The sequence below is a fragment of the Ranitomeya variabilis genome, chromosome 3, assembly GCF_051348905.1.
Source record: "Ranitomeya variabilis isolate aRanVar5 chromosome 3, aRanVar5.hap1, whole genome shotgun sequence".
Taxonomy (NCBI): domain Eukaryota; kingdom Metazoa; phylum Chordata; class Amphibia; order Anura; family Dendrobatidae; genus Ranitomeya; species Ranitomeya variabilis.
The window spans coordinates 609,037,549-609,063,545 of NC_135234.1; the positions used below are offsets into that span (position 1 = coordinate 609,037,549).

A 25,997-nucleotide genomic window follows, 5' to 3' on the forward strand; every position below is an offset into this window, starting at 1 on the left:
TCCCGCAACCGCCGGTCAATTTGAATAGCCAGTGCCATAGTATCATTCAGACCTGTGGGAATGGGAAAACCCACCATAACATTCTTAATGGCTTCAGAAAGGCCATTTCTAAAATTAGCGGCCAGTGCACACTCGTTCCAATGTGTCAGCACGGACCATTTCCGAAATTTTTGGCAATACACTTCAGCCTCGTCCTGCCCCTGAGACATAGCCAGCAAGGCCTTTTCTGCCTGAATCTCAAGATTGGGTTCCTCATAAAGTAAACCGAGCGCCAGAAAAAACGCATCAAGATCAGCCAATGCCGGATCTCCTGGCGCCAGCGAAAAAGCCCAATCCTGAGGGTCGCCCCGTAAGAACGAAATAACAATTTTTACTTGCTGAGCAGAATCTCCAGATGAACAGGGTCTCAGGGACAAAAACAATTTACAATTATTCACGAAATTCCTAAACTTAAACCTGTCTCCGGAAAACAGTTCAGGAATCGGTATTTTAGGTTCTGACCTAGGATTTCTGATAACATAGTCTTGTATGCCCTGCACACGAGTAGCCAGCTGGTCCACACTTGTAATCAAGGTCTGGACATTCATGTCTGCAGCAAGCATAGCCACTCTGAGGTAAAGGGGAAGAAGAAAAAAAAAAACTCAGAATCTTCTTTCTTATAATCCCTCTTCTGCAATGCATTAAACATTTAATACTGGCCTGGCAAACTGTTATGACCCCAATGGCGAGGGTCTCAGAGGAACGTGGAAGTCGGCAGAATACAAAAATCCAGCTCATAGGGCAGTGGTAACTGGGTTGACCATATATCTACTCCTAACGCCAACACTAGAAGTAGCCGGGGATCATTCCTACGTTGATTCTAGATGACACGCTCCAGCCGGAGAATCTAGCTACCCCTAGTAGAGGAAAACAAAGACCTTTCTTGCCTCCAGAGAAGGGGACCCCAAAGCTGGATAGAAGCCCCCCACAAATAATGACGGTGAGGTAAGAGGAAATGACAAACACAGAAATGAACCAGGTTTAGCACAGAGAGGCCCGCTTACTGATAGCAGAAATAAGAAAGGTAACTTATATGGTCAACAAAAACCCTATCAAAATCCACACTGGAAATTCAAGAACCCCCGAACCGTCTAACGGTCCGGGGGGAGAACACCAGCCCCCCTAGAGCTTCCAGCAAAGGTCAGGATATAGATTAGGAACAAGCTGGACAAAAATACCAAACCAAAACAAATAGCAAAAAGCAAAAGGCAGACTTAGCTGATATAACTGGAACCAGGATCAGTAGACAAGAGCACAGCAGACTAGCTCTGATAACTACGTTGCCAGGCATTGAACTGAAGGTCCAGGGAGCTTATATAGCAACACCCCTAACTAACGACCCAGGTGCGGATAAAAGGAATGACAGAAAAACCAGAGTCAAAAAACTAGTAACCACTAGAGGGAGCAAAAAGCAAATTCACAACACACCCCCATAAGCAGACTATAGTATAATGCATCCCCCATAGGCAGACTCTATATTGTATAATGCACCCCCTTAGGCAGACTATAGCATAGTGCACCCCCATAGGCAGACTCTATAGTATAATGTAGCCCCTTAGGCAGACTCTATAGTATAATGCACCCCCACAGGCAGACTCTATAATATGCACCCCCATAGGCAGTCTGTATAGTATAATGCACCCCCATAGGCAGACTTTATAGTATAATGCACTCCCCATAGGCAGACTCTATAGTATAATACACCCCCATAAGCAGACTCTATAGTATAATGCACCCCCATAGGCAGACTCTATAGTATAATGCACCCCCATAAAAATAAATACAATACTCACCTCCCCCCTCGTTCCTCTGCTGCTCTGAGCACCCACCCATCTCCAGGCAGCGGGCGCCAAGTAGTGACGTCATCGCGCCCACTGTCAGTATCTGCAGTATCTGGGGGAATGATGGGAGAGGGAGCGTAACGCTTCTTGTCTAAACAATGGTCAAGTATCAGCATCTAGCTTATACAGCTGCCCACTGCTGGCACCATGCCCCCCTCCTGCTTAGGGGCCCCATGACGGCAGGGTGGCAGAGCAGGGAGATCGATCCTCCCCGCTCTGCCACAGAGTGTAACTGTATGGGTGCGTTGTGCACGCAGATACAGTTACAGTAGTGTAGCTCCAGGTGGGTCTGCTCAGAGCGTGGGGTCTGGGGCAGCCACCCCCTCTGACGCCGCCCCTTGTAGCTATGCTACTGGTAGTCATCTATTTTATGGCTATGTAGTAAGTGGGGAAACTCCTTTAAATAAGTTGTTTGCCACTTAGATATTAATGGCCAATAGTTAAGATCGCTCATCAGTTTCAGATGTATGGGGGTCTGACACCCACCGATCAGCTATTTGCAGTGTCAGGACAGCACGGCCCGCAGGGATAAGTCATCAATAGCGAAGTAGTGGACAATGCATTAAAGAGGTTGTCCACTACACGGACAACACCATCTCAATCCTTTTGTCTCATCCTTGTAAAATAATAACCCCTATACTCACCTCTGGCGCCATTAGAGCATTGTCGGCACGGTCTCTCCCTGGCTTTGCTCGACAATCACGTGGCATCACTCTCCCCACCTTGGGACAAATCACATCCATCCCGAGGAAGTGAGAGCAGCTGTCAATTATGTCTGTAGGAGAGGAGAGTGAAGCCAGCGCGGTTTGGCCACAGGGCTTGTGTGACATTATGTCATGCGATCCCCGGGAGGGCCAGTGCCGGGCCACGGGAACACCGACACCGGAGGTGGGTATAACTGTTATTATTTTAAAGAGGAAAACATGGAGTAAGGAGGAGAGCTCAGAGTGGCGGACAACCCCTTTAGCGAAATTTTAGTGAAAAAAGTCCATATGCTTTTGAGGTCGGGTTCACACATGTTCGGTAGGGTTGTTGTGTTCTGCAAGGCTGACAATGGCAGCTTACTGGCTACTGCAGGAGTGTGGGCAGCCCAGAGGCAGATGCAATACTCGGTACCATTACCACCGCCAGGCTGCAGCGTGTGCGCCCCCCTTATGGTGGTCCTCATCTAGAGTGCTATTTTATTATACTGATCTATTAGGCTGCACGCAGAGTCATATAGCCATGGATGGGGCTAAAGTAAGTACAACAATACCTCCAAGCCATAACCACAGCCCTAGACCCTAGTGATGATGAAAACGGATTTTACAAAAATAAAGAGGGAAAACAAGTTTCATGTATTTTCATAAAAGAAGTGAAGAAACTCAACAAAAGACTTAATGTAAAGCAAGAAAACCTTTAACAAAAAAGCAGTTAAAGATTCTGATCACTAAGGCCCAGAATAAAGGATTAACAGAAAAAGCCTCGCCGTTACCCATAGTAACTGACAGCAGGCACGTGACGGGCTGCCGCTCCGGGGTCGCATGGCTACAGCAGGCAGCGCACGGCTCTGTCCCTCCCCTCCCGCTGCCAACCGTTCCAACCAATGCGCCAGAGCCCGCGCCGGGTGATGACGTAACAGACGTCAGTGCTTGGACCCACAACAGCTGCGCAGCGGAGCCTGCAAGGGCCGGGGTCCGGACCCTGCCGAGGATGCAGCCGCTGACTGTACGAGCGGCGAGGCCTTGATCTACCGCAAGCAACGGGGGCTTCACACCTGCCGGGCCGCAGCTGTCACCGGGCGGAGAAGACCCCGAGCGGAGCGTCCCCTGGTAATGATGGTGATGGCAGCAGATCTGTCACTAGTTACCTCTCCTGTCCTGCAGCTGTGCCGATCACTGTCCGCATCATGTAAGATGGCTGTGCTCCTCTCCACACTGTGTGCAGGATCTGGCCTTCATGCTCTACTGTTCTCTGGTAGCAGCCATTCCATTCTAGGGAGAAACTGATGGTAGTTTTCTTCATTGGGGTTAGTGACAGGAAGTGGAGAAATGTCAGTGCCCCCAGTTCAGACCTCCGTATGTGCAGGTGTCTAGCGGACCTGTATATTGATGACGTGTGTACGGTGTCTGGTTATACCGGTGGTTGCAGTTGTTGTTCTCCGCCGTATGGATGATGATGCTTTTGCCTCGCCGCAGGCTAATGATGGTTGTGCTTGGTGATACGGTGTATACAATGCATCCATGATAATCATCTGTCGTTCGGGTAATATGTGATGTGCAGCTACACTGCCCGCACTCCGCAAGCTGCAATGCACGGGGGCGTCTGCCATCTTCCTATAGTAAGGCTCTGATCACATGGTGCGCCGACATTCCCGGTGTCTGTTCTGTCTTAGGGACCAATAAATGGAATACGTGATCTGCTGCATCCTTCGTGCTCATTGTTGACAGAGTGGCCCCAGTGATCATGATTGGGTCTGGTTTTTTTTTTAGAACAGAAAAAAGTCCTTAAGAAACCAAATCCAAACAAACCCCATAACTATCAATGAGGCCTCTCTCGTCTCCACTGGCATACCTGATACAGCGGGTCACTTATTCTGTTTGTTCCTTAAACAGAACAGTCAGATGGAGTGTCCGAACATCAATGTGAACAGAACTTTAAGGGGTTAAACTCAACAATCCAAGTTATTATCCATTCCTCAGGAGAACAGCATTCAGCTTTCTGCATCAGTCCCATAGCCAATGTGTGGAGGGGTGGCATGCATGGGTCGCCACCACGCCATTCTGTCAGGGCATGTCACAGCCACCTTCTCAGGTTCAGTGAGAGTCCCAGGGGCCGGACCCCCCCCCCCACCCCGGTCAGCAAGTTATCACCTATTCTGTGGGTGTAATAGATGTATGGAAATTATTAGCAGCTTTTACATTGTGGCATGCCCGTACTAACAGCATGAATTCCCACTCTATCCATGGTCGTGTTCACTGCAGGTTGTATTTCACTTTTGTAACGTATTCCGTCCCTTTGCTTAGGTTGGAATTGAGAAGAAATCCATAACTTATTGCAGATTTTTACATCATGTTCAATAAGTCCTAAAATCTATGCAAATTATTTCCTCCAATACAATTGAGATTTCAAACAGACATTAAAGGGATTTTCCACTTCCTTAATTTACCTCTCATACTATGACCAGGTTTTTGCCAATCACCCTGAGAGTTTTTTTTTACTCTCCAGAGTCATTGCTGCACCATTTTTTGTTGCCTCTACCCCAATGTTCTCTTCAGATTGTGGCAGCTGAAAGCTCAAACTACAGTTCATAGTCCACCTTGCATTCCTGTGCTGGGCACTGGGTTTTGCCACCCACCACTTTCCTCTGCGCATTCCTATCTTTGCTCCAGGCATCCTCCTGTCATTGGGGTGGAACGTCTCTGTGGATTCTTGGCTTTGGTAGAACGGAAATAAAAAAGCTTCTTGTAGTGCCACTGGGGCCCTGTATAAAATGTGGAAGAAGACAACCCTGGGGCCCTGTATGCAGTGTGGAAGAAGACAACCCTGGGGCCCTGTATGCAGTGTGGAAGAAGACAACCCTGGGGCCCTGTATGCAGTGTGGAAGAAGACAACCCTGGGGCCCTTTATGCAGTGTGGAAGAAGACAACCCTGGGGCCCTTTATGCAGTGTGGAAGAAGACAACCCTGGGGCCCTTTATGCAGTGTGGAAGAAGACAACCCTGGGGCCCTGTATGCAGTGTGGAAGAAGACAACCCTGGGGCCCTTTATGCAGTGTGGAAGAAGACAACCCCGGGGCCCTGTATGCAGTGTGGAAGAAGACAACCCTGGGGCCCTGTATGCAGTGTGGAAGAAGACAACCCTGGGGCCCTGTATGCAGTGTGGAAGAAGACAACCCTGGGGCCCTGTATGCAGTGTGGAAGAAGACAACCCTGGGGCCCTGTATGCAGTGTGGAAGAAGACAACCCTGGGGCCCTGTATGCAGTGTGGAAGAAGACAACCCTGGGGCCCTGTATGCAGTGTGGTTATACTGTCGCTGTAAGCGACAGATGAATTGCCGACTTTTATTCTATCTAATATATATATATACCATATATATGTTTTGAAGAATATTTCCTTTGAAAATGATGAGTAAATGACATAGAGAATTGCTGTATGTGAAAGCTTGTGCTAAAATCGCATTGCAATCGGATATAAATCAGATGCTAGGTGGGAAAAATCGGATTGTAGTCTCATGAAAAACGCAGATTTTAACATCGCTAGTGTGACTCCAGCCTCACTTGCATTTTATTGTTGCATATTTTCAGTGTGGGATCTATGACAAGTCATCCTTGTATGACCAGGACCTTTCCAAGGGTTTGTCTACCAATCAGCTTGAAGCTGCTGTGGCAGTGGTCAGATAGAAGCGATGGAAGGGGTAGGATACAGCAAACCCGCCATTGCTTAGTGCAGACTGCCGAGTTCTTCTGTTTTATCCTATTCACTTGAATAGTGGATAAAGAGCAATATGCTAAATCCTGTACGGGTCTGCTGTATCCTGCCCCCTATATCCGACCATTGCCAGAGCAGTTTTGATTTGATTGGTGGGTGGGCTTGGTGTTGGAAGCCCACCAAAATCATCAGCCTTGGATAATGCCTTTAGGGTATGTTCACTCGTTCCTGATTTCAATCCTTTTTTTTGAGGACTAAAACCGCAGCTCTTTGCAGAAAACGCAGGTGCGGTTTTGGTGCGGTTTTTGGTGCGGTTTTTGATGCGGTTTTTATGCAGTTTTCTCTGCAGATTGTCTGTGTTTGACACAAATAAAGCTTTTAACTGCAGTGGGGGAAAAAAAAAATGAAATGATGTCATTTCCTTGTCCAACCCTTTTCTTCTTCCATCCTCCATTTTGGGACTAAACACCAAAATGAGTGGACGTGTTTTGAATGACAGCGCTCCGCAGAGTGCTGAGCGTAGGCCAGATCACAGCCCGCGGATCCAGCTCGATCCAGCTATTTAAGTCTACGTTCAAATTTGCGGTCTGCGCCGCAGCGTCGGGCGCCGCAGCGTCGGGCGCCGCAGCGTCGCCGCATGCGTCATGCGCCCCTATATTTAACATGGGGGCGCATGGACATGCGTCGCACTTGCGTTTTGCGCCGCATGCGTCACTGCAGCGCACGCATCCGGGCGCAGAGGACGCAGCAAGTTGCATTTTTGCTGCGTCCAAAATCAATCAAAAAAAGGACGCATGCGGCGCAAAACGCAGCATTGTGCATGCGTTTTGCTGCGTTTTTGTTTGCGTTGTGTGTTGCGGCGCCGACGCTGCGGCGCACAACGCAAATGTGAACATAGCCTAAGTGCCACGTATTTAAGTGCCACGTATTTAAGTGCCACGTATTTAAGTGCCACGTATTTAAGTGCCACGTATTTAAGTGCCACGTATTTAAGTGCCACGTATTTAAGTGCCACGTATTTAAGTGCCACGTATTTAAGTGCCACGTATTTAAGTGCCACGTATTTAAGTGCCACGTATTTAAGTGCCACGTATTTAAGTGCCACGTATTTAAGTGCCACGTATTTAAGTGCCACGTATCACGTATTTAAGTGCCACGTATCACGTATTTAAGTGCCACGTATCACGTATTTAAGTGCCACGTATCACGTATTTCAGTGCCACGTATCACGTATTTAAGTTCCACGTATTTAAGTGCCACGTATCACGTATTTCAGTGCCACGTATCACGTATTTCAGTGCCACGTATTTAAGTGCCACGTGTCACGTATCTAAGTGCCACGTATTTAAGTGCCACGTATCACGTATTTAAGTGCCACGTATCACGTATTTCAGTGCCACGTATTTAAGTGCCACGTATCACGTATTTAAGTGCCACGTATCACGTATTTCAGTGCCACGGATCACACATATATATAACGTATAACACACTGACAGGAGCCATAGTTCCTGTCGGTGTGTCACTGCGCATGCGCGAGCGAGTTTACCGGCGGTCATTGACCCCGGCACTCTCGCTTAACGGCAGTGCTGCGTGGGAAAGTTCAACGCAGCTGTACTGCCGTTAACCGAGACGCCGGAGCCATTGAACTCCGGAACAGTACGTGATACACTGCTAGGAGCTTCGCTCCTGGCAGTGTATCGCCGGAGAGCAGCCGATCGGCGTGGGACACTCGTTTTATGGATTCTGCGGACAGGGAGTATGGATTTGATTTTTTATTTTGGGATTTTTCCCTGGAGGATCGAGGGCTTCGCCTACAAGTGTGCTGTTGGTGAGTATATACTCTATGTTATGTGTTGTATGTACTGTACTGTGTGTCATGTATGTGTATTGTGTGTAGGTGTTTTGTGTAACTTTACAATTGTGCTAAGTCGCCGGACACAGGGACAACTCTCCCATCCTAATACCGGATGGGAGTAGTAGTCCCATACGGCGACTTAGCACAATGGTGGCACTAACGTCGCATGGGGACACACACACACACACACACACACACACACACACACACACACACACATACCAAATCAATCAAACGGCCGACACGATCCCCATGCGACGGTACGCCTCCATGTCTCTCCGCCCACGCACTTCCGCCGACGCACTTCCGGCCGCTTCCCCGCACTTCCTGCTGCAGCGGTTCTGCACCACAAACCGCAATAAAACCCGCAGATATATTTTTGATCTGCGGGTTTTACTGCGGGTTTGACCTCACAATGGAGGTCTATGGGTGCAGAACCGCTGCAGTTTCGGACAAAGAAGTGACATGCTCCTTCTTTTTTCCCGCAGCTATTCAGCGCGGCTTTTTTTCGGAAATTCAGGATCGTGTGCACAGTGGTTCCTGTTTTCCATAGGGTACATTGTACTGTACCCTGCATGGAAAAAAGCTGCGGAACCGCTGCGGTTCCGCGGTAAAAAACGCACTGTGTGAACATGGCCTTAATAAAGGATTTTTTTGCTTGGCTCCTGGACTTTACAATATATATCTGGCTGAGGGGGAATAGGCTTTCTTTTACCCAGGGCAGGAATTCAGTTTGCTGCTGTAGCACTGTATCTGTATGCTCTTATAAGGCCACGTTCACACGTTCAGGGCATGTTCACACGTTCCTGATTTCAATCCTTTTTTTTGAGGACTAAAACCGCAGCTCTTGGCAGAAAACGCAGGTGTGTTTTTGGTGCGGTTTTTGATGCGGTTTTTGATGCGGTTTTTATGCAGTTTTCTCTGCAGATTGTCTGTGTTTGACACAAATAAAGCTTTTAACTGCAGTGGGGGAAAAAAAAAAAGAAATGATGTCATTTCCTTGTCCAACCCTTTTCTTCTTCCATCCTCCATTTTGGGACTAAACACCAAAATGAGTGGACGTGTTTTGAATGACAGCGCTCCGCAGAGTGCTGAGCGTAGGCCAGATCACAGCCCGCGGATCCAGCTCGATCCAGCTATTTAAGTCTACGTTCAAATTTGCGGTCTGCGCCGCAGCGTCGGGCGCCGCAGCGTCGCCGCATGCGTCATGCGCCCCTATATTTAACATGGGAGCGCATGGACATGCGTCGCACTTGCGTTTTGCGCCGCATGCGTCACTGCAGCGCACGCATCCGGGCGCAGAGGACGCAGCAAGTTGCATTTTTGCTGCGTCCAAAATCAATCAAAAAAAGGACGCATGCGGCGCAAAACGCAGCATTGTGCATGCGTTTTGCTGCGTTTTTGTTTGCGTTGTGTGTTGCGGCGCCGACGCTGCGGCGCACAACGCAAATGTGAACATAGCCTAAGTGCCACGTATTTAAGTGCCACGTATCACGTATTTAAGTGCCACGTATTTCACTGCCACGTATTTCAGTGCCACGTATTTAACTGCCACGTATCACGTATTTCAGTGCCACGTATTTCAGTGCCACGTATTTCAGTGCCACGTATTTAACTGCCACGTATCACGTATTTCAGTGCCACGTATTTCAGTGCCACGTATTTCAGTGCCACGTATTTAACTGCCACGTATCACGTACTTCAGTGCCACGTATTTCAGTGCCACGTATTTCAGTGCCACGTATTTCAGTGCCACGTATTTCAGTGCCACGTATTTCAGTGCCACGTATTTAAGTGCCACGTATCACGTATTTAAGTGCCACGTATCACGTATTTAAGTGCCACGTATCACGTATTTAAGTGCCACGTATCACGTATTTAAGTGCCACGTATCACGTATTTAAGTGCCACGTATCACGTATTTAGGTGCCACGTATCACGTATTTAAGTGCCACGTATCACGTATTTAAGTGCCACGTATCACGTATTTAAGTGCCACGTATCACGTATTTAAGTGCCACGTATCACGTATTTAAGTGTCACGTATCACGTATTTAAGTGTCACGTATTTCAGTGCCACGTATCACGTATTTCAGTGCCACGTGTCACGTATTTCAGTGCCACGTGTCACGTATTTCAGTGCCACGTGTCACGTATTTCAGTGCCACGTATCCCGTATTTAAGTGCCACGTATTTAAGTGCCACGTATCACGTATTTCAGTGCCACGGATCACACATATATATATATATATATATATATATATATATATATATAACGTATAACACACTGACAGGAGCCATAGTTCCTGTCGGTGTGTCACTGCGCATGCGCGAGCGAGTTTACCGGCGGTCATTGACCCCGGCACTCTCGCTTAACGGCAGTGCTGCGTGGGAAAGTTCAACGCAGCTGTACTGCTGTTAACCGAGACGCCGGAGCCATTGAACTCCGGAACAGTACGTGATACACTGCTAGGAGCTTCGCTCCTGGCAGTGTATCGCCGGAGAGCAGCCGATCGGCGTGGGACACTCGTTTTATGGATTCTGCGGACAGGGAGTATGGATTTGATTTTTTATTTTGGGATTTTTCCCTGGAGGATCGAGGGCTTCGCCTACAAGTGTGCTGTTGGTGAGTATATACTCTATGTTATGTGTTGTATGTACTGTACTGTGTGTCATGTATGTGTATTGTGTGTAGGTGTTTTGTGTAACTTTACAATTGTGCTAAGTCGCCGGACACAGGGACAACTCTCCCATCCTAATACCGGATGGGAGTAGTAGTCCCATACGGCGACTTAGCACAATGGTGGCACTAACGTCGCATAGGGACACACGCACACACACACGCATACACACACACACACACACACACACACACACACACACACACATACCAAATCAATCAAACGGCCGACACGATCCCCATGCGACGGTACGCCTCCATGTCTCTCCGCCCACGCACTTCCGCCGACGCACTTCCGGCCGCTTCCCCGCACTTCCTGCTGCAGCGGTTCTGCACCACAAACCGCAATAAAACCCGCAGATATATTTTTGATCTGCGGGTTTGACCTCACAATGGAGGTCTATGGGTGCAGAACCGCTGCAGTTTCGGACAAAGAAGTGACATGCTCCTTCTTTTTTCCCGCAGCTATTCAGCGCGGCTTTTTTTCGGAAATTCAGGATCGTGTGCACAGTGGTTCCTGTTTTCCATAGGGTACATTGTACTGTACCCTGCATGGAAAAAAGCTGCGGAACCGCAGCGGCCAAACCGCTGCGGTTCCGCGGTAAAAAACGCACTGTGTGAACATGGCCTCAGTATTTGGTCAGTATTTTCCCTCAGTATTTTACCTCAGTATTTGTAAGCCAAAACCAGGAGTGGAACAATCAGAGGAAAAGTATCACAGACACACGTCACCACTTCTGCATTTATCACCCACTCCTGGTTTTGGCTTACAAATACTGAGGTAAAATACTGACCAAATACTGCACGTGTGAACGTGACCTAATAGGTAGAAAGGCTTGTTATCACCCCCATTAACCAGGCACTGTGTGACTTATGCATTAATACTGCCACCTACGGTGATGGGCTGGGCACCATATTGATTTCAATGATGTAGTTTCTGCTAGAACATGATGTCCCTGCCCATTGTTACTGTGCACATTACAGGCACGATTGTTTCCTCTTTGCGCCATTGTTTTATGAGTAACAGCCATCACTTTTGTCGTAAATACAACACGCCATAACCTGAATTGTTAACCATTGCCCTTCTAATTGTGACAGATTGAAACATTTCAAAACTTTGTTATGATCACTCGTAATAATTTTGGAAAAATCATTGCATAACACACAACCTAATTTCTCTGTGTGAACATACACTTCTCAGGAAGGGACACAGGCAGTAGAGGGCTACAGAATTGTATTGTATGCGTAAAAATCGGATGCCGCTCTGATAGTCGGTATGGCGGCATTTTTTTTCTCGCACTGTCCGATTTCGGAGTGGAATAGCAGCATGCTGTGACTTTTTTTTTTTTTTTTTTTCTCATGCCGAATACAGCTGAGAAAAAATATGCAGCTCTGCACTGCTTCATTGGATAATATTGGTCCGAGTACAATCCAATTTGTCTGTTTTTTCTCACATTGCATTCTTCCGATTTACACGCCAGTGCGCGCGAACCCTGAGGATGACAGTGGACACCTAAGGCCTCTTTCACACTTCCGTTTTTTACAATCAGTCACAATCCATCAAAATGTTGAAAAGACGGATCTTGTGCTGATTGTAAAAAACGGATGCACTGGAGCCTTTTTTTTTTTTACTAGGCTATGTGCACACGTTGTGTATGCGTCTTCGCCGCGGTTTTTCGGTCAACGACGGGCAGCGCAGGATCCGTCGCTGAGCGATTTTCCGACATACAGAAAAAACGTTTCTATGAGCGTTGTCTCCGCCCTACGGACAGTGATTTTACTACGGATCCAGTGCACCAAGGATGAAACGTGAGGCCATCCATCACAATCCGTCGCTAATACAAGTCTATGAGAAAAAAACGGATCCAGCAGCACCATTTGCTGGATCCGTTTTTTTTCAAAAAACGACAGATTGTGACGGAAAAAGAAAGACGGAAGTGTGAAAGAGGCCTAACTCATTAGCCCCATGTGCAGCTGCATCGGTGGCCCCAATAGTATGTCTGACCCTTCCTGAGTCCTATCTGTTCATTCCAAGCAGCGAATACATTTCTGGCTCTCCATGAAACAAAGAGAACATGTAGGTCAGGGTCACATAGCAGAGCTTTGTTACATTTATTTTTTATGTCCTATTCCATGGTCAAGGATTTATTGAACTAAATAAAAAGTCAAACATAAAAATAAAATATTTGATTTTTCTCTCCAAGCTCGTATAGAAAGCAAAAAGTTGCTGTAAGGGCAGGTGCAGACAGCCGATATCCCATGGGGCCATGCACATGTCCGATTTTTTATTTTTTTTTCCCTCAGTGTCTGTCTGAGGTAAAAAAAAAGTTATATATCGGAGTTTGATCCAATTTTCGGATCGCACTTGGCCATGCAAGTGAATGAATGCTTGCAAAACATAGGACCACAGTCCGATGACATCTGAGTGCAGTCCATATTTCCTCACACTGATTCAGTGGCGAAGGAGGAGCATTTTTTTCTCCATCTTCTCCTCATCCGAGAAAATCAGATCACACTGTTCTGTCACTCTGTTACTGTTAACCCTGTGTCAGACACAATAGGCCTGACAGGCCCAGCTCACGAATCTTTGTTTCCCCCTCCTCCCCAAGATGGCAGGGATCCCACCCCTCCTAGTACCTTCCTACCTTGAGGTGCTTCTTGAACCCCCTCCACACACTCAGTTTTACCACCGTCCTTCTATAGAGCAGGTGTGACCTCCGTGGCCTCTCGGGCTCATTGTGATGAAGGTTTGTACTTTCTGGGGGGTTTTCATTACAATTGTTTATTATGCTTGTTATATGAATGATAATGCAAAGTTTGTGAATATTTTGTGGAAATCAGTAGGGTTTTCTTAGAAATGGCCTCTCGGGCACATTGCATCCAAACACGTGGCAGTATTCCCTGATATGATAATGTGATATGCCAACCTTACTTTTCTTTCGCCCAATGCGTTTCTTCTGCTGAGCGTTTAACTTCTGAATGTGAGTGACTCCAGTAGCATCTAAGTGCCTTACAATTACGTTTTTTACCTACTTTTAATATTTAGTAATAGTTATGTCCAGAAAACTAGGGGCTAGTTGGCGGTGGTTGCAAAATTTCGGTACTTTCTGTTTTATTAGTTTTTTGGTTATTATATTAGTTTTTTTTGCCTCTGATTTCGTATACTCTTTCACTACATCCCTATGAAGGTCACTGATTATTTTTAGAGCCCGGAAATTGAGAACTAGATATTATAGGCGATTTTCTAACCTGTGCCTGTCAGGCGTATTGCGCCCAAACTCTGAGTTATAAGGGAGTGGGACCACCACTGATCCCACACTGAGGGCTTATCCTAAGGATAGATCATCAGTTGTAAATACCAAAAAGGGAAAAAAATATAGCGATATTTCTGATAATGGCTTTCATGAAAAGTTCTGCGTACCGGTCTGTAGAAATGCATCAGTAGTGTGTAATGTCCAGATAGTCTGTAGCACTGTATAATTCATCATGGAGAGGCTCGTTCTGTAGGACACGATGTGTTTGGTGCTGGGCATATAACATGAATTTAGTGTGTCCGATCCTTACGTTCAGACTGAAATGTAGGCCAATCCAGCATCAGCGCAGATCTGATACCGGATTAGACATGTTTTTTTTTTTTATAGCTACAAATCTTTCATATTTCTTTGCCTAGATCTTTAATAATTCTACCGATGTATTGGCATGCATGATACTGTGGGGTGATAATATTGCATCTCTCTAAAACATTACTCCCCTTAGATGTGAGATTCTCCACTGATGTGGAAATTTATTGAAAAATGTCCAGGGGGAATAATAGAGGGACATCTTGCTGTAGAAAAATTGTCCAGAGTTGTAATTTTCTAGGAGTACAAGTTACTAAAGTAGACATGTCAGGAGAGGTGACAGACCCTCATTCTAGTTCTGAGCACATTGGCATCGTGCCTTTAGTTTGTACAGCGTCCCGGATGGGTCGGATCGGTTATGATTCATTGTGATCAGTAATTTTCACTGGAAAGTATAAATGGTTATGAAAATGGAAAACCATTTACACAAGAATGAAAAGCGCCTTATGCCAGATTCATACAGACACGAACCAGCCACCGAACTCCTGACCCAAAATATGACTGCTTCATGTATGCCTGAGGCTGTCAGGAACGGGTCAGGAGACCTGCGGCCGACCTGGAATTACGGACAGATTCCAGCCTAGGCCAACATCCAGAAACCAGTGTTTTTCATGCAAGTACAAAATGTTAGTGGTGTCCTCAGTGTTTCTGATTCAAAATTACAAAGCTTCTCCTATCCTGTGCGATACTAGTTTCCTTTCACACATCAGTTTTTTGCCGTCGGTCACAATCCATTGGCTCAACGGATCAGTCGCAGATTGTGAAAAACTGATGCGACAGATCCATTTTTTGGACAGATCCGACTAGCGGATGTGACTAATTGGATCGGAGCATGCTCAGTTAAAAAAAACGTACTCAGTCGCCGGATTCTGTCATTTGACGGATCTGTCGCCCATAGGCTTCCATTCTAGCAAACGACGGACGGCGACGGATCCGTCGCTGTCCCTTATTTCGACGTACACAAAAAACTTTACTTTGCCGCTGTCTCCGGCCGCCGGCAAACAATTTTCAAAGGATCTGGTGAACGATGAATGAAACGTGAGGCCATCCGTTGCTAATACAAGTCTATGAGAAAAAAACTGATTCGGCGGCATCAGTCACCGGATTTGTTTTTTTCAAAATTCGACGGATTGCGACTGATGGCAAAAAACTGTTTTGTGAAAGGGGCCTAACACAGATGGCACACGGATAGCATCTATGTGCAGTGTTTTACAGTTGTGTGAAAAAGTGTTTGCCCCTTCCTGATTTCTTATTCTTTTGCATGTTTGTCAAACTTAAATGTTTCAGATCACCAAACAAATTTAAATATTAGACAAAGATAACACAACTAAACACAAAATGCAGTTTTTAAGTGAAGGTCTTTATTATTAAGGGAATAGAAATCCAAACCTACAGGGCCCTGTGATTTAGCAGCCGCACAGTCCTCTGTGATCAGAGGGGCTGCTTTATGAGCGCGTTTCTGGATCACTAGGTATATTCAGGTACAGTTGTCTGGCTGCGTTTCCCACCCCACAACTGAGGACCACGCTGAAGGATTACATGTGCTTTTACCCAAACTTACCACATTTTTAATTACCGTATCTTCTCCAGTGCTGGCTGCAATTTGCAGTAAAACACACTATAATATTATGTTATCTGTTAAGCCTACCTGATACATTTTGAGTCATTGATATCATCCGTTGCCACCAAGAGGGATGTGTAATATCTCAGGACCATGTAGGTACCAGGAGACGTTTGGCTGCTTGATCTAATAATCAGATCTATTTCTGCTCCCTGATTAGCTAGAATCATTAGCTATCCCTCCAAGGATTCACTTTCCTACCATAGATGGTTGTAGTGTACCGTTATGTTGCCTGCTAATGAATAATGCTCTTCCGTCATAGGGAGAACAAGCAGGAGGCCATTGTTCCACGTTAATTGCTCAGCAGGGATGAGGTTTCTGCTCCTTTGTTGTTACTTTACTTGAATCTCTTTATATACCCGAACTATTTAAGGAGTAGAGATTTTAGAAAACATGAAGCCAGTAGGGAAAGTCACAGGTGCCTGTCTGTGCTGAGGTAGTGAGTGAGAGACTGGGCATATGTGTCTTCAGTGGCCTTATCCTGATCACCACAGGTCCGCAGACTCTAAATGCTGTACATGTCTGGCTGCTCGTCACCCCTGCCCTATACAGCCAATGTTCCTTTAGTTTTTTTCCTCCCCATCTTACTAGAGCCAGAACTTTTTTTAGTTTTTGGTCTACACAGACGTGTGTGGTCATATTTTTTTTCCCGGACGAGCCCCTCAATTATGCCAACATTTTACGCATGGTGTGTGTATATGTATGTATGTGTTCATTTGTGTGGACTTGTGTGTGTGTGTGTGTGTGTGTGTGTATACAGTGGGGGAAAAAAGTATTTATTCAGCCACCAATTGTGCAAGTTCTCCCACTTAAAAAGATGAGAGGCCTGTACTTGACATCATAGGTAGACCACAAATATGAGAGTCAAAATGAGAAAACAAATCCAGAAAATCACCTTGTCTGATTTGGCAAGATATTATTTTGCAGATTATGGTGGAGAATAAGTATTTGGTCATTAACAAAAGTTAATCTCAATATTTTGTTATATATCCTTTGTTGGCAATGACAGAGTTCAAACGTTTTCTTTAAGTCTTCACTAGGTGGGCACACACAGTTGTTGGTATATTGGCTCATTCCTCCATGAAGATCTTCTCTAGAGCATTTATGTTTTCGGCCTGTCGCTGGGCAACACGGACTTTCAACTCTCTCCAAAGGTTTTCTATCGGGTTGAGATCTGGAGACTGGCTAGGCCACTCCAGGACCTTTGACTACAATTTTGTTTCTGGTGTCCTTTGACAGCTCTTTGGTCTTCACCATAGTGGAGTTTGGAGTGTGACTGTTTGAGGTTGTGGACAGGTGACTTTTATACTGATAACAAGCAGGGCTGTGGAGTCGGTAAGCCACAGTTGCGACTCCGACTCCTGGATTTTATCAGACTCCGACTCCGGTTCCGGCTCCGACTCTGACTCCTTCATAAATGGCCAATTCGTAACAATAAATTTACTGTTGTAAAATATTAACATCGTGCTTATTCAGTTTCTCACCATCGTATAAGTAATCAGACCACTTAGAGCAAAAACTATATTTACAGGTCCTTCTCAAAAAATTAGCATATAGTGTTAAATTTCATTATTTACCATAATGTAATGATTACAATTAAACTTTCATATACTATAGATTCATTATCCACCAACTGAAATTTGTCAGGTCTTTTATTGTTTTAATACTGATGATTTTGGCATACAACTCCTGATAACCCAAAAAACCTGTCTCAATAAATTAGCATATCAAGAAAAGGTTCTCTAAATGACCTATTACCCTAATCTTCTGAATCAACTAATTAACTCTAAACACATGCAAAAGATACCTGAGGCTTTTAAAAACTCCCTGCCTGGTTCATTACTCAAAACCCCCATCATGGGTAAGACTAGCGACCTGACAGATGTCAAGAAGGCCATCATTGACACCCTCAAGCAAGAGGGTAAGACCCAGAAAGAAATTTCTCAACAAATAGGCTGTTCCCAGAGTGCTGTATCAAGGCACCTCAATGGTAAGTCCGTTGGAAGGAAACAATGTGGCAGAAAACGCTGTACAACGAGAAGAGGTGACCGGAACCTGAGGAAGCAGTGGACTGAGTCTGGTGTGGAAACATCCAGAGCCACCGTGCACAGGCGTGTGCAGGAAATGGGCTACAGGTGCCGCATTCCCCAGGTAAAGCCACTTTTGAACCATAAACAGCGGCAGAAGCGCCTGACCTGGGCTACAGAGAAGCAGCACTGGACTGTTGCTAAGTGGTCCCAAGTACTTTTTTCTGATGAAAGCAAATTTTGCATGTCATTCGGAAATCAAGGTGCCAGAGTCTGGAGGAAGACTGGGGAGAAGGAAATGCCAAAATGCCTGAAGTCCAGTGTCAAGTACCCACAGTCAGTGATGGTGTGGGGTGCCATGTCAGCTGCTGGTGTTGGTCCACTGTGTTTCATCAAGGGCAGGGTCAATGCAGCTAGCTATCAGGAGATTTTGGAGCACTTCATGCTTCCATCGGCTGAAATGCTTTATGGAAATGAAGATTTCATTTTCCAGCACGACCTGGCACCTGCTCACAGTGCCAAAACCACTGGTAAATGGTTTACTGACCATGGTATCACTGTGCTCAATTGGCCTGCCAACTCTCCTGACCTGAACCCCATAGAGAATCTGTGGGGTATTGTGAAGAGAAAGTTGAGAGACGCAAGACCCAACACTCTGGATGAGCTTAAGGCCGCTATTGAAGCATCCTGGGCCTCCATAACATCTCAGCAGTGTCACAGGCTGATTGCCTCCATGCCACGCCGCATTGAAGCAGTCATTTCTGCCAAAGGATTCCCGACCAAGTATTGAGTGCATAACTGAACATTATTATTTGATGGTTTTTTTGTTTGGTATTAAAAAACACTTATTTGATTGGTCGGGTGAAATATGCTAATTTATTGAGACAGGTTTTTTGGGTTATCAGGAGTTGTATGCCAAAATCATCAGTATTAAAACAATAAAAGACCTGACAAATTTCAGTTGGTGGATAATGAATCTATAGTATATGAAAGTTTAATTGTAATCATTACATTATGGTAAATAATGAAATGTAACACTATATGCTAATTTTTTGAGAAGGACCTGTATTAGAATACAATTAGAATATAGCAAATAACTTTTATAAACTTTTCTAAACTCTTGTAAGTAAATATGCAATAAACACTGTTATGCAGTTAATAAGAAGAAATCTATAAATTTGTCCTTAGAAAAAGTATTGCCTCTGTCAGATCCTCCTTCATGGATGCCCTCAAATCTGATCTAATTATTTTGAGAGTAGAGAACAACCTCTCTACACTAACTTGGGTTGGTGGCAAAGCAGTAACCACTCGGGCAACATCTCTGACAATGTCAGGATACAGAGGAATCGCTTGTTACACTGTTATTTTTGATGAACGGTCAAATTTCTCAATTTCTTTTAGTGCACATGAAAAATTCTGCTGAAATGTACTGGCTGTGTTCTTTGATGGGGATGACTCTTCTATGCGGGAACGCTTTGCACGGTCCTTGTGATCCAAATATTTTTCGAAATTAAATTCTTCATCAGTTGATGAGGGTGAAGATGTGGCAGGACGACCAAATTCTTCTTGTTCCTCCTGACTGTTCTGCAACCCTTTCATCCTTACTGCTATTTCAAACAGAGCTTCTTTTCCTTTAGTTAGCTGTTGATCATCTAGAAGAATCCGATGCATTGGGTCTACATAAACAGCTGCCAAAAGAATGTTATTTTGTAATAGTAGCTCCTCTCTCCGTTTCATTGATGTAGCAATGCCACTTGCAATTAACCCTCCTCTTTGGGACAGGCGAAACATCAGGTTCTTCCACTCCTTTAAGAAAATACTTGGAGTTAAGTCCTCTGCTTGTAATTTTTTAGTCACTGTAAATGGGTGCTCTAGCAATTTTTCCAGCTCAGTCACCTGATTCCACTGACTTTCATTTAGTGTCAGTTGAGGGTTAGCCATGTCTACAAGAAAGGTTTTCAGTTCAACCAAGCGCTGAATCATTAAGTAAGTACTGCCCCATCGTGTGGCTTGATCAATAATTGCCCCTTTTCCAGCACGTCTCTTCAAAATTGAGTCAACTTTAGGGGTTCTGGCAACAGTAGCCAATTTTCTCACCTTGCCAATCAGTGCAGCAGCATGTCCCTCTCTTATAGCCAGCTGTAGCGTATGCACAACACAGCGCATGTGATGAATGAAAGAACGTATTGACACAGTTTCAACAAGATCATCTAAACTATCATGTTGCTGTTCATCTGAAGCAACTTCAGCTTGCTCCTCAGTCACAATACTGTGTTCCTCTATTTCAAACATTTTTAAACACACTTTTAAATCATGTGTGTGTGTGTGTTTTTTAACCCTTTCAAACAATTGGATTAATAATGGATAGGTGTCATAATTGACGCCTCTCCATTATTAATCTGGCTTAATGTCACCTTACAATAGCAAGGTGGCATTAACCCTTCATTACCCCATATCCCACCGCTACAGGGAGTGGGAAGAGAGTGGCCAAGTGCCAGAATAGGCGCATCTTCCAGATGTGCCTTTTCTGGGGTGGCTGGGGGCAGATGTTTTTAGCCACGGGGGGGCCAATAACCATGGACCCTCTCCAGGCTATTAATATCTGCCCTCAGTCACTGGCTTTACCACTCTGGCGGAGAAAATTGCGCGGGAGCCCACGCCAATTTTTTCCGCCATTTAACCCTTTATTTCAGCAGCTACAGTGCTGAAATTTTGCACATACACACTACTAACATTAGTAGTGTGGAATATGCATAAAAAAAGGGGATATGAGATGGTTTACTGTATGTAAACCATGTCTCATATCCTGTCGGGTTTGTGCAGGAGAAATGAAAAGCTGGCAATTGAATTACCGGCTGTTCACAGATATCGCGCTGAATGAAATCTAAATACAGAATATATATATGCGTCTCAATGATATATATATATATATATATATATATATATATATATATATACTGTATATATGTTTTCCCTAACATTTGAGCACATAAATCCATTAGATGTCGGTTTTGCAAGCCTGCGCGAAAATCTCGCAGTACGGATGCCATACGGATTACATACGGAGGATGCCATGCGCAAAATACGCTGAAACACCCTGACTACGGATCAATATTTTGGGAACATTTCTCCGTATTACGGCCGTAGTACGGACGTATAATACGTGGCGTATTGTCTTACGCCAAGTGTGACCCCAGCCTTCTTCTTCTGAGTAGCAGCTGTGAGATGCTTGGAAGACGCACACCTAGTAAACATCTAGTCTAGAGGAGGAGCTTTACTACTAAGAATTTGCAACACATTTTCACTTTCAGTTTCATACATTGTAAGTAGGGGGGTTGGGGCAGCATGAGGTTAACCAAGTATAAGATTAGATAAGGGCAGTGGAGAACAGTGACACACAAGAAGTAAAGCCCCCGTCTCACTAAGCGAGATCGCTAGCGAGATCGCTGCTGAGTCACAAGTTTTGTGACGCAACAGCGACCTCAGTAGCGATCTCGCTATGTTTGACACGTAGCAGCGACCAGGCCCCTGCTGTGAGATCGCTGGTCGTGTCGGAATGGCCTGGACCTTTTTTCGATCGTTGAGGTCCCGCTGGGTAGCACACATCGCTGTGTTTGACACCTTACCAACGACCTCGTTGACGACTCAGACACTGAATCGTCATAATAGCTCCCATGTGACATCGTTGTACAGGTCGCTACAGGTCGCTGGTGAGATGTCAAACAGTGAGATCGCAGCAGCGATCGTTGGTAAGATCTCACTGTTTGACATCTCACCAGCAACCACATAGCGACGCAGCAACGATCCCTGACAGGTTGTATCGTTGTCGGGATCGTTAGCGTCGCTAAGTGAGACGGGGCCTTAAGAAATGTCTCTATCTCCAGCAGAACTGCTTATCACTGTTGTTCATAGTTTGATAGAACATATATATTTGAGTAACATTTATAAAATTCATATGAAAGTTCAATTATGAAATATTAATAAAAAAATTTTAAAGCTGGAGTCGGTACATTTCTACCGACTCCGACCAAAACTAACTCCGACTCCACGACTCCGACTCCACAGCCCTGATAACAAGTTCAAGCAGGTGCCATTACTACAGGTAATGAGTGGAGGACAGAGGAGCCTCTTAAAGAAGAAGTTACAGGTCTGTGAGAGCCAGAAATCTTGCATGTTTTTAGGTGACCAAATGCTTAGTTTTCACCATAATTTGCAAAATAAATCTTGCCAAATCAGACAAGGTGATTTTCTGGATTTGTTTTCTCATTTTGACTCTCACAGTTGTGGTCTACCTATGATGTCAATTGCAGGCCTCTCTCATCTTTTTAAGTGGGACAACTTGCACAATTGGTGGCTGACTAAATACCTTTTTTCCCCAATGTATGTGTGTATGTATATCACTATATACCACTATATATCATTTCACTCATTGTTCTTCAAATACCATAATACTTTTAGCTTTATCTCTGTTTTTGTAAATGTACGTTTTTCTGTCTCCATGATTACTATGTGGACAGGCTCTTCCTGGCGTGATGTCAGCCTTGTGCAATCATATGTCTTCCCTCTGGTTATGGAGCAGGAGTTGGAAGTATGATCGGCTCAGTGCTAACAGCACGTCACTGACATCACACTAGGAAGGGCCTGTCCACACGATAATCATGGAGGATTTGCAGGGAAAGGGGACTATCTGCTCCTGAATGGTGAGACCTGTCATTTCTTCTAGTAACCTATATTATGCACATAGTCTTGCTGTACATGAGCTGTCATTTTCCTGTTCTGTTATCTCCTTTCTAGAGATCACAGATGAGTATTTATTGCTGAACAAGTAATAAATTGGAAGTTTTCGCGTATTTGCTCACAGGATGGCATATATATATAGATAGATAAAAAGCTATATATGCACAAAACATGACATAAACACCGACTCTGATATAGGAAGCAATAATGTATGCACTTATTTATGAATCAGAGCTCGCTTCCTCTTACTGTGTATTGTCATTTTCATAGGTATTTGGATAGATCACATGTGGACAATATATCTGCTCTTTTTTTCTTTCTTTTGATACATTTGGTAATATTCTAGGCTCTGTACTATGACTGGAGACATAAATCTATATTTTATGATGTTTTTATCTTCCATTACAGATATGCGGAGTGTATAAAAACCTTAGATCAGCCATCATGGACGCATGTACCCAGAGTCAATGTTGCCAGATAACGCCTAAGTTATCGATGAGAAAAGAAGTAAGTAATAAAGCATGGGGCTGCTCTGCATACAAAGGAGGGACTTGTTCTGAAGGAAAAGGAAGTGTACAATGACCAGACAGATGCTCGTTATTTTCTCCATGATTTTCTTGCTGGTACTAATTTTCCCATGTAGAATGCATTGAGTGACATCTGCAGCAATGTCCGCTGCTATGAGATGCGTATTTTGCCACACTTTCGTTGTACATTGGATGCACAATTATTCGCCATTTCTTGGCTTACCATAAGGCCGAGTTCACACGACATAATTCAGGTTTGAGTGCTGTCCGTGAAAAGGCTGACTGTATGCCGACCAGTGTTATTCAATTGAGTTTTTTATTTTTTTTCATGGACCAAATCTGAGCATGAAAAAGTCGCAGCATGCACTAGCTTCTTCCATGTGTAACTCAACTATTCAAATCTATGGAGAATCCAGAGAGATCAGCTGTATAGTATCCGATTTTTACGGATTTATTACAATTCTTTCGCATAGGAAACTGTTTGTTCTTTCCAGTTTTAACCCTTAACTGATATATGATGTACAGTTATGTCATGTGTCAGCTCTCTGAGGTTGATGTGGGCTCAGTGACTGAGCCTGCAACTTTGCTGGCATCTGATCACTGTGTTACTCCTCCATCATCTGCCTCTAAAAGCTGTACGTGGAACAGAGCTTCAACCATGGCTATTAACCTGTTAAATGCCACTGTCAATCCGACAGCAGGATATACAGCCCACTTTGCGAGTGGAGCACTGTTCTATTCTATATAAAAAAAGGCAATTTTTCTTTTTCGACGCACTTGGAATTTTTTTTCCCACTCTTCAGTACATCACATGATGACATGTACAGTGTCACTCAAAAAGCAAAAACTTACATGGCTATGTCAGTGGAGAAAACAAAAAAAAATGATGGCAAAGAAAAAAGCGAAAGCTTAAGAAAAAAAAATTAAATTGAAGATCTACTGGTCAGGAAGGGGTTAATAGCTGCCGATTGTATGCTGGCAAATAGTTTGCATCATGGCAAGATGAAAATCACGTTTTTTTTTGTAGATGAAACTAGAATGATCCTTTTTTTATACACTTGTATGAAAGTAGCCTAGGGAGCGCATATAAGTTACATGCAGGGTTACAGGGGAGAACAAGGGAAATATTGTAAGGCCCCCCACTGTTCTGATTGGGGTCTAACCATGTACGATGTGGTTGGAGCATCTGTCGCCATGAGATGTCCTGCCGTGATAGATTCTCTACGTGTACTGTGTATTTTCCACCAATGTGTATAGCTGTCTGTCTATTACCTAAGTAATGTCCTCCTCGGTGATAACTTCCTAACAGGGATCCCCATGTGCAGGATTCGTGCTCTGGCTTCTTTCACTTCAGCTTTCTTTTTTCAGTGTGTCAGCGAGGGGCTGCTCGGCTCTGTGAAATCATTACTACAGAGCAGGAAGGAGCTCTGCACCATCACAGACGGCGTGAAGAGTAACAAGACCGGGGATTTTATTGAGGTCAGTTCTTTCCGCTGTCTTCAGTTTCACCACATTTCATAAATAATGTAACTTTTTGCAGGCCTCATAGCTGAGACATATCAAAGGTTATAAAAACTGAGCAATTGCTCGCTGGTTTGGAAAACATTTTGCGGTTCTACGTAACCCAATTCACCTGGTTCAGAGGTCTAAAATTCAACATCAGCCAACGGCAATCTGGGAAATGGCCTATAAGTTTCTATCACACACATGCACTTTATAGATGGCAGTCAAACAATGACTTCTTATCTAACAGGCGTAATATATGTAAGACCGTATGATGACAGACACAGAGCCCCCAGATATAATACAGCCACAGTGATATTGTGCCCAAATACAGTGATGGCCACAGTACTCACCAGATAGGATGGTCATATTGTGCCCAAATACAGTGATGGCCACAGTGCCTCCAAATATGAGAGCTATTGTGAACCCAGATAGTTACAGCCACCACGTCCCCAGATATAGACACATCCATATTGTTTCCAAATATATTGGCAGTCAGTTTCTTGATATTGACAGCCATAGGGCCCCTGGAAAGTGACCGTCACCGAGACTATAATGATAGTGACTGTCGCAATGCCCTCAAATTCAGATTTTTTTTTTTTAACATGACACATACATATACAGAATGGGAGGAATAGGGCTAAGCAACAGCACATGTGAAAAAGACTTGGGTATACTAATAGATCACAGACCGAACATAAGTCAACAGTGTGATGCTGCAGCAAAAAAGGCAAATGCAATTCTGGGATGTATAAACAGAAGCATACAGTCTAGATCACGTGAAGTCATTATTGCCCTCAACTCCTCTTTGGTCAGACCTCATCTTGAATACTGTGTCCAGTTTTGGGCACCACATTTTAAAAAAGACATCAACAAACTGGAGCAAGTTCAGAGAAGAGTGACCAGAATGGTGACCGGTCTGCAAACCATGTCCTATGAAGAACGGATCCAGGATTTGGGAATGTTTAGCTTGCAAAAAAGAAGACTGAGGGGAGACTTAATAGCTGTCTACAAATATCTCAAGGGCTGTCACATTGTAGAAGGATCATTTTTATTCTCATTTGCACAAGGAAAGACTAGAAGCAATGGGATGAAACTGAATGGGAGAAGACACAGATTAGATATTAGAAAAACCTTT

The 25,997-nt window shown here is 44.6% G+C and overlaps 1 protein-coding gene across 3 annotated transcripts in view; it reads left to right on the forward strand.

The window, feature by feature from the left end:
* The first annotated feature begins 3,437 nt into the window (after positions 1-3,437).
* The window catches only part of AKAP11 (A-kinase anchoring protein 11), a 71,039-nt gene continuing 48,479 nt past the window's right edge, over positions 3,438-25,997 (forward strand). The window contains exons 1-3 of one of the 3 annotated variants that reach the window (XM_077297329.1): positions 3,438-3,770; positions 23,238-23,336; positions 24,725-24,835. In XM_077297329.1, the coding sequence (XP_077153444.1) occupies positions 23,274-23,336; positions 24,725-24,835 (174 nt within the window). In that variant the 5' untranslated portion in view covers positions 3,438-3,770; positions 23,238-23,273. The remainder of the gene's footprint in view (positions 3,771-23,237; positions 23,337-24,724; positions 24,836-25,997) is intronic. The other 2 variants (XM_077297330.1, XM_077297328.1) reach the window with 2 other exon arrangements.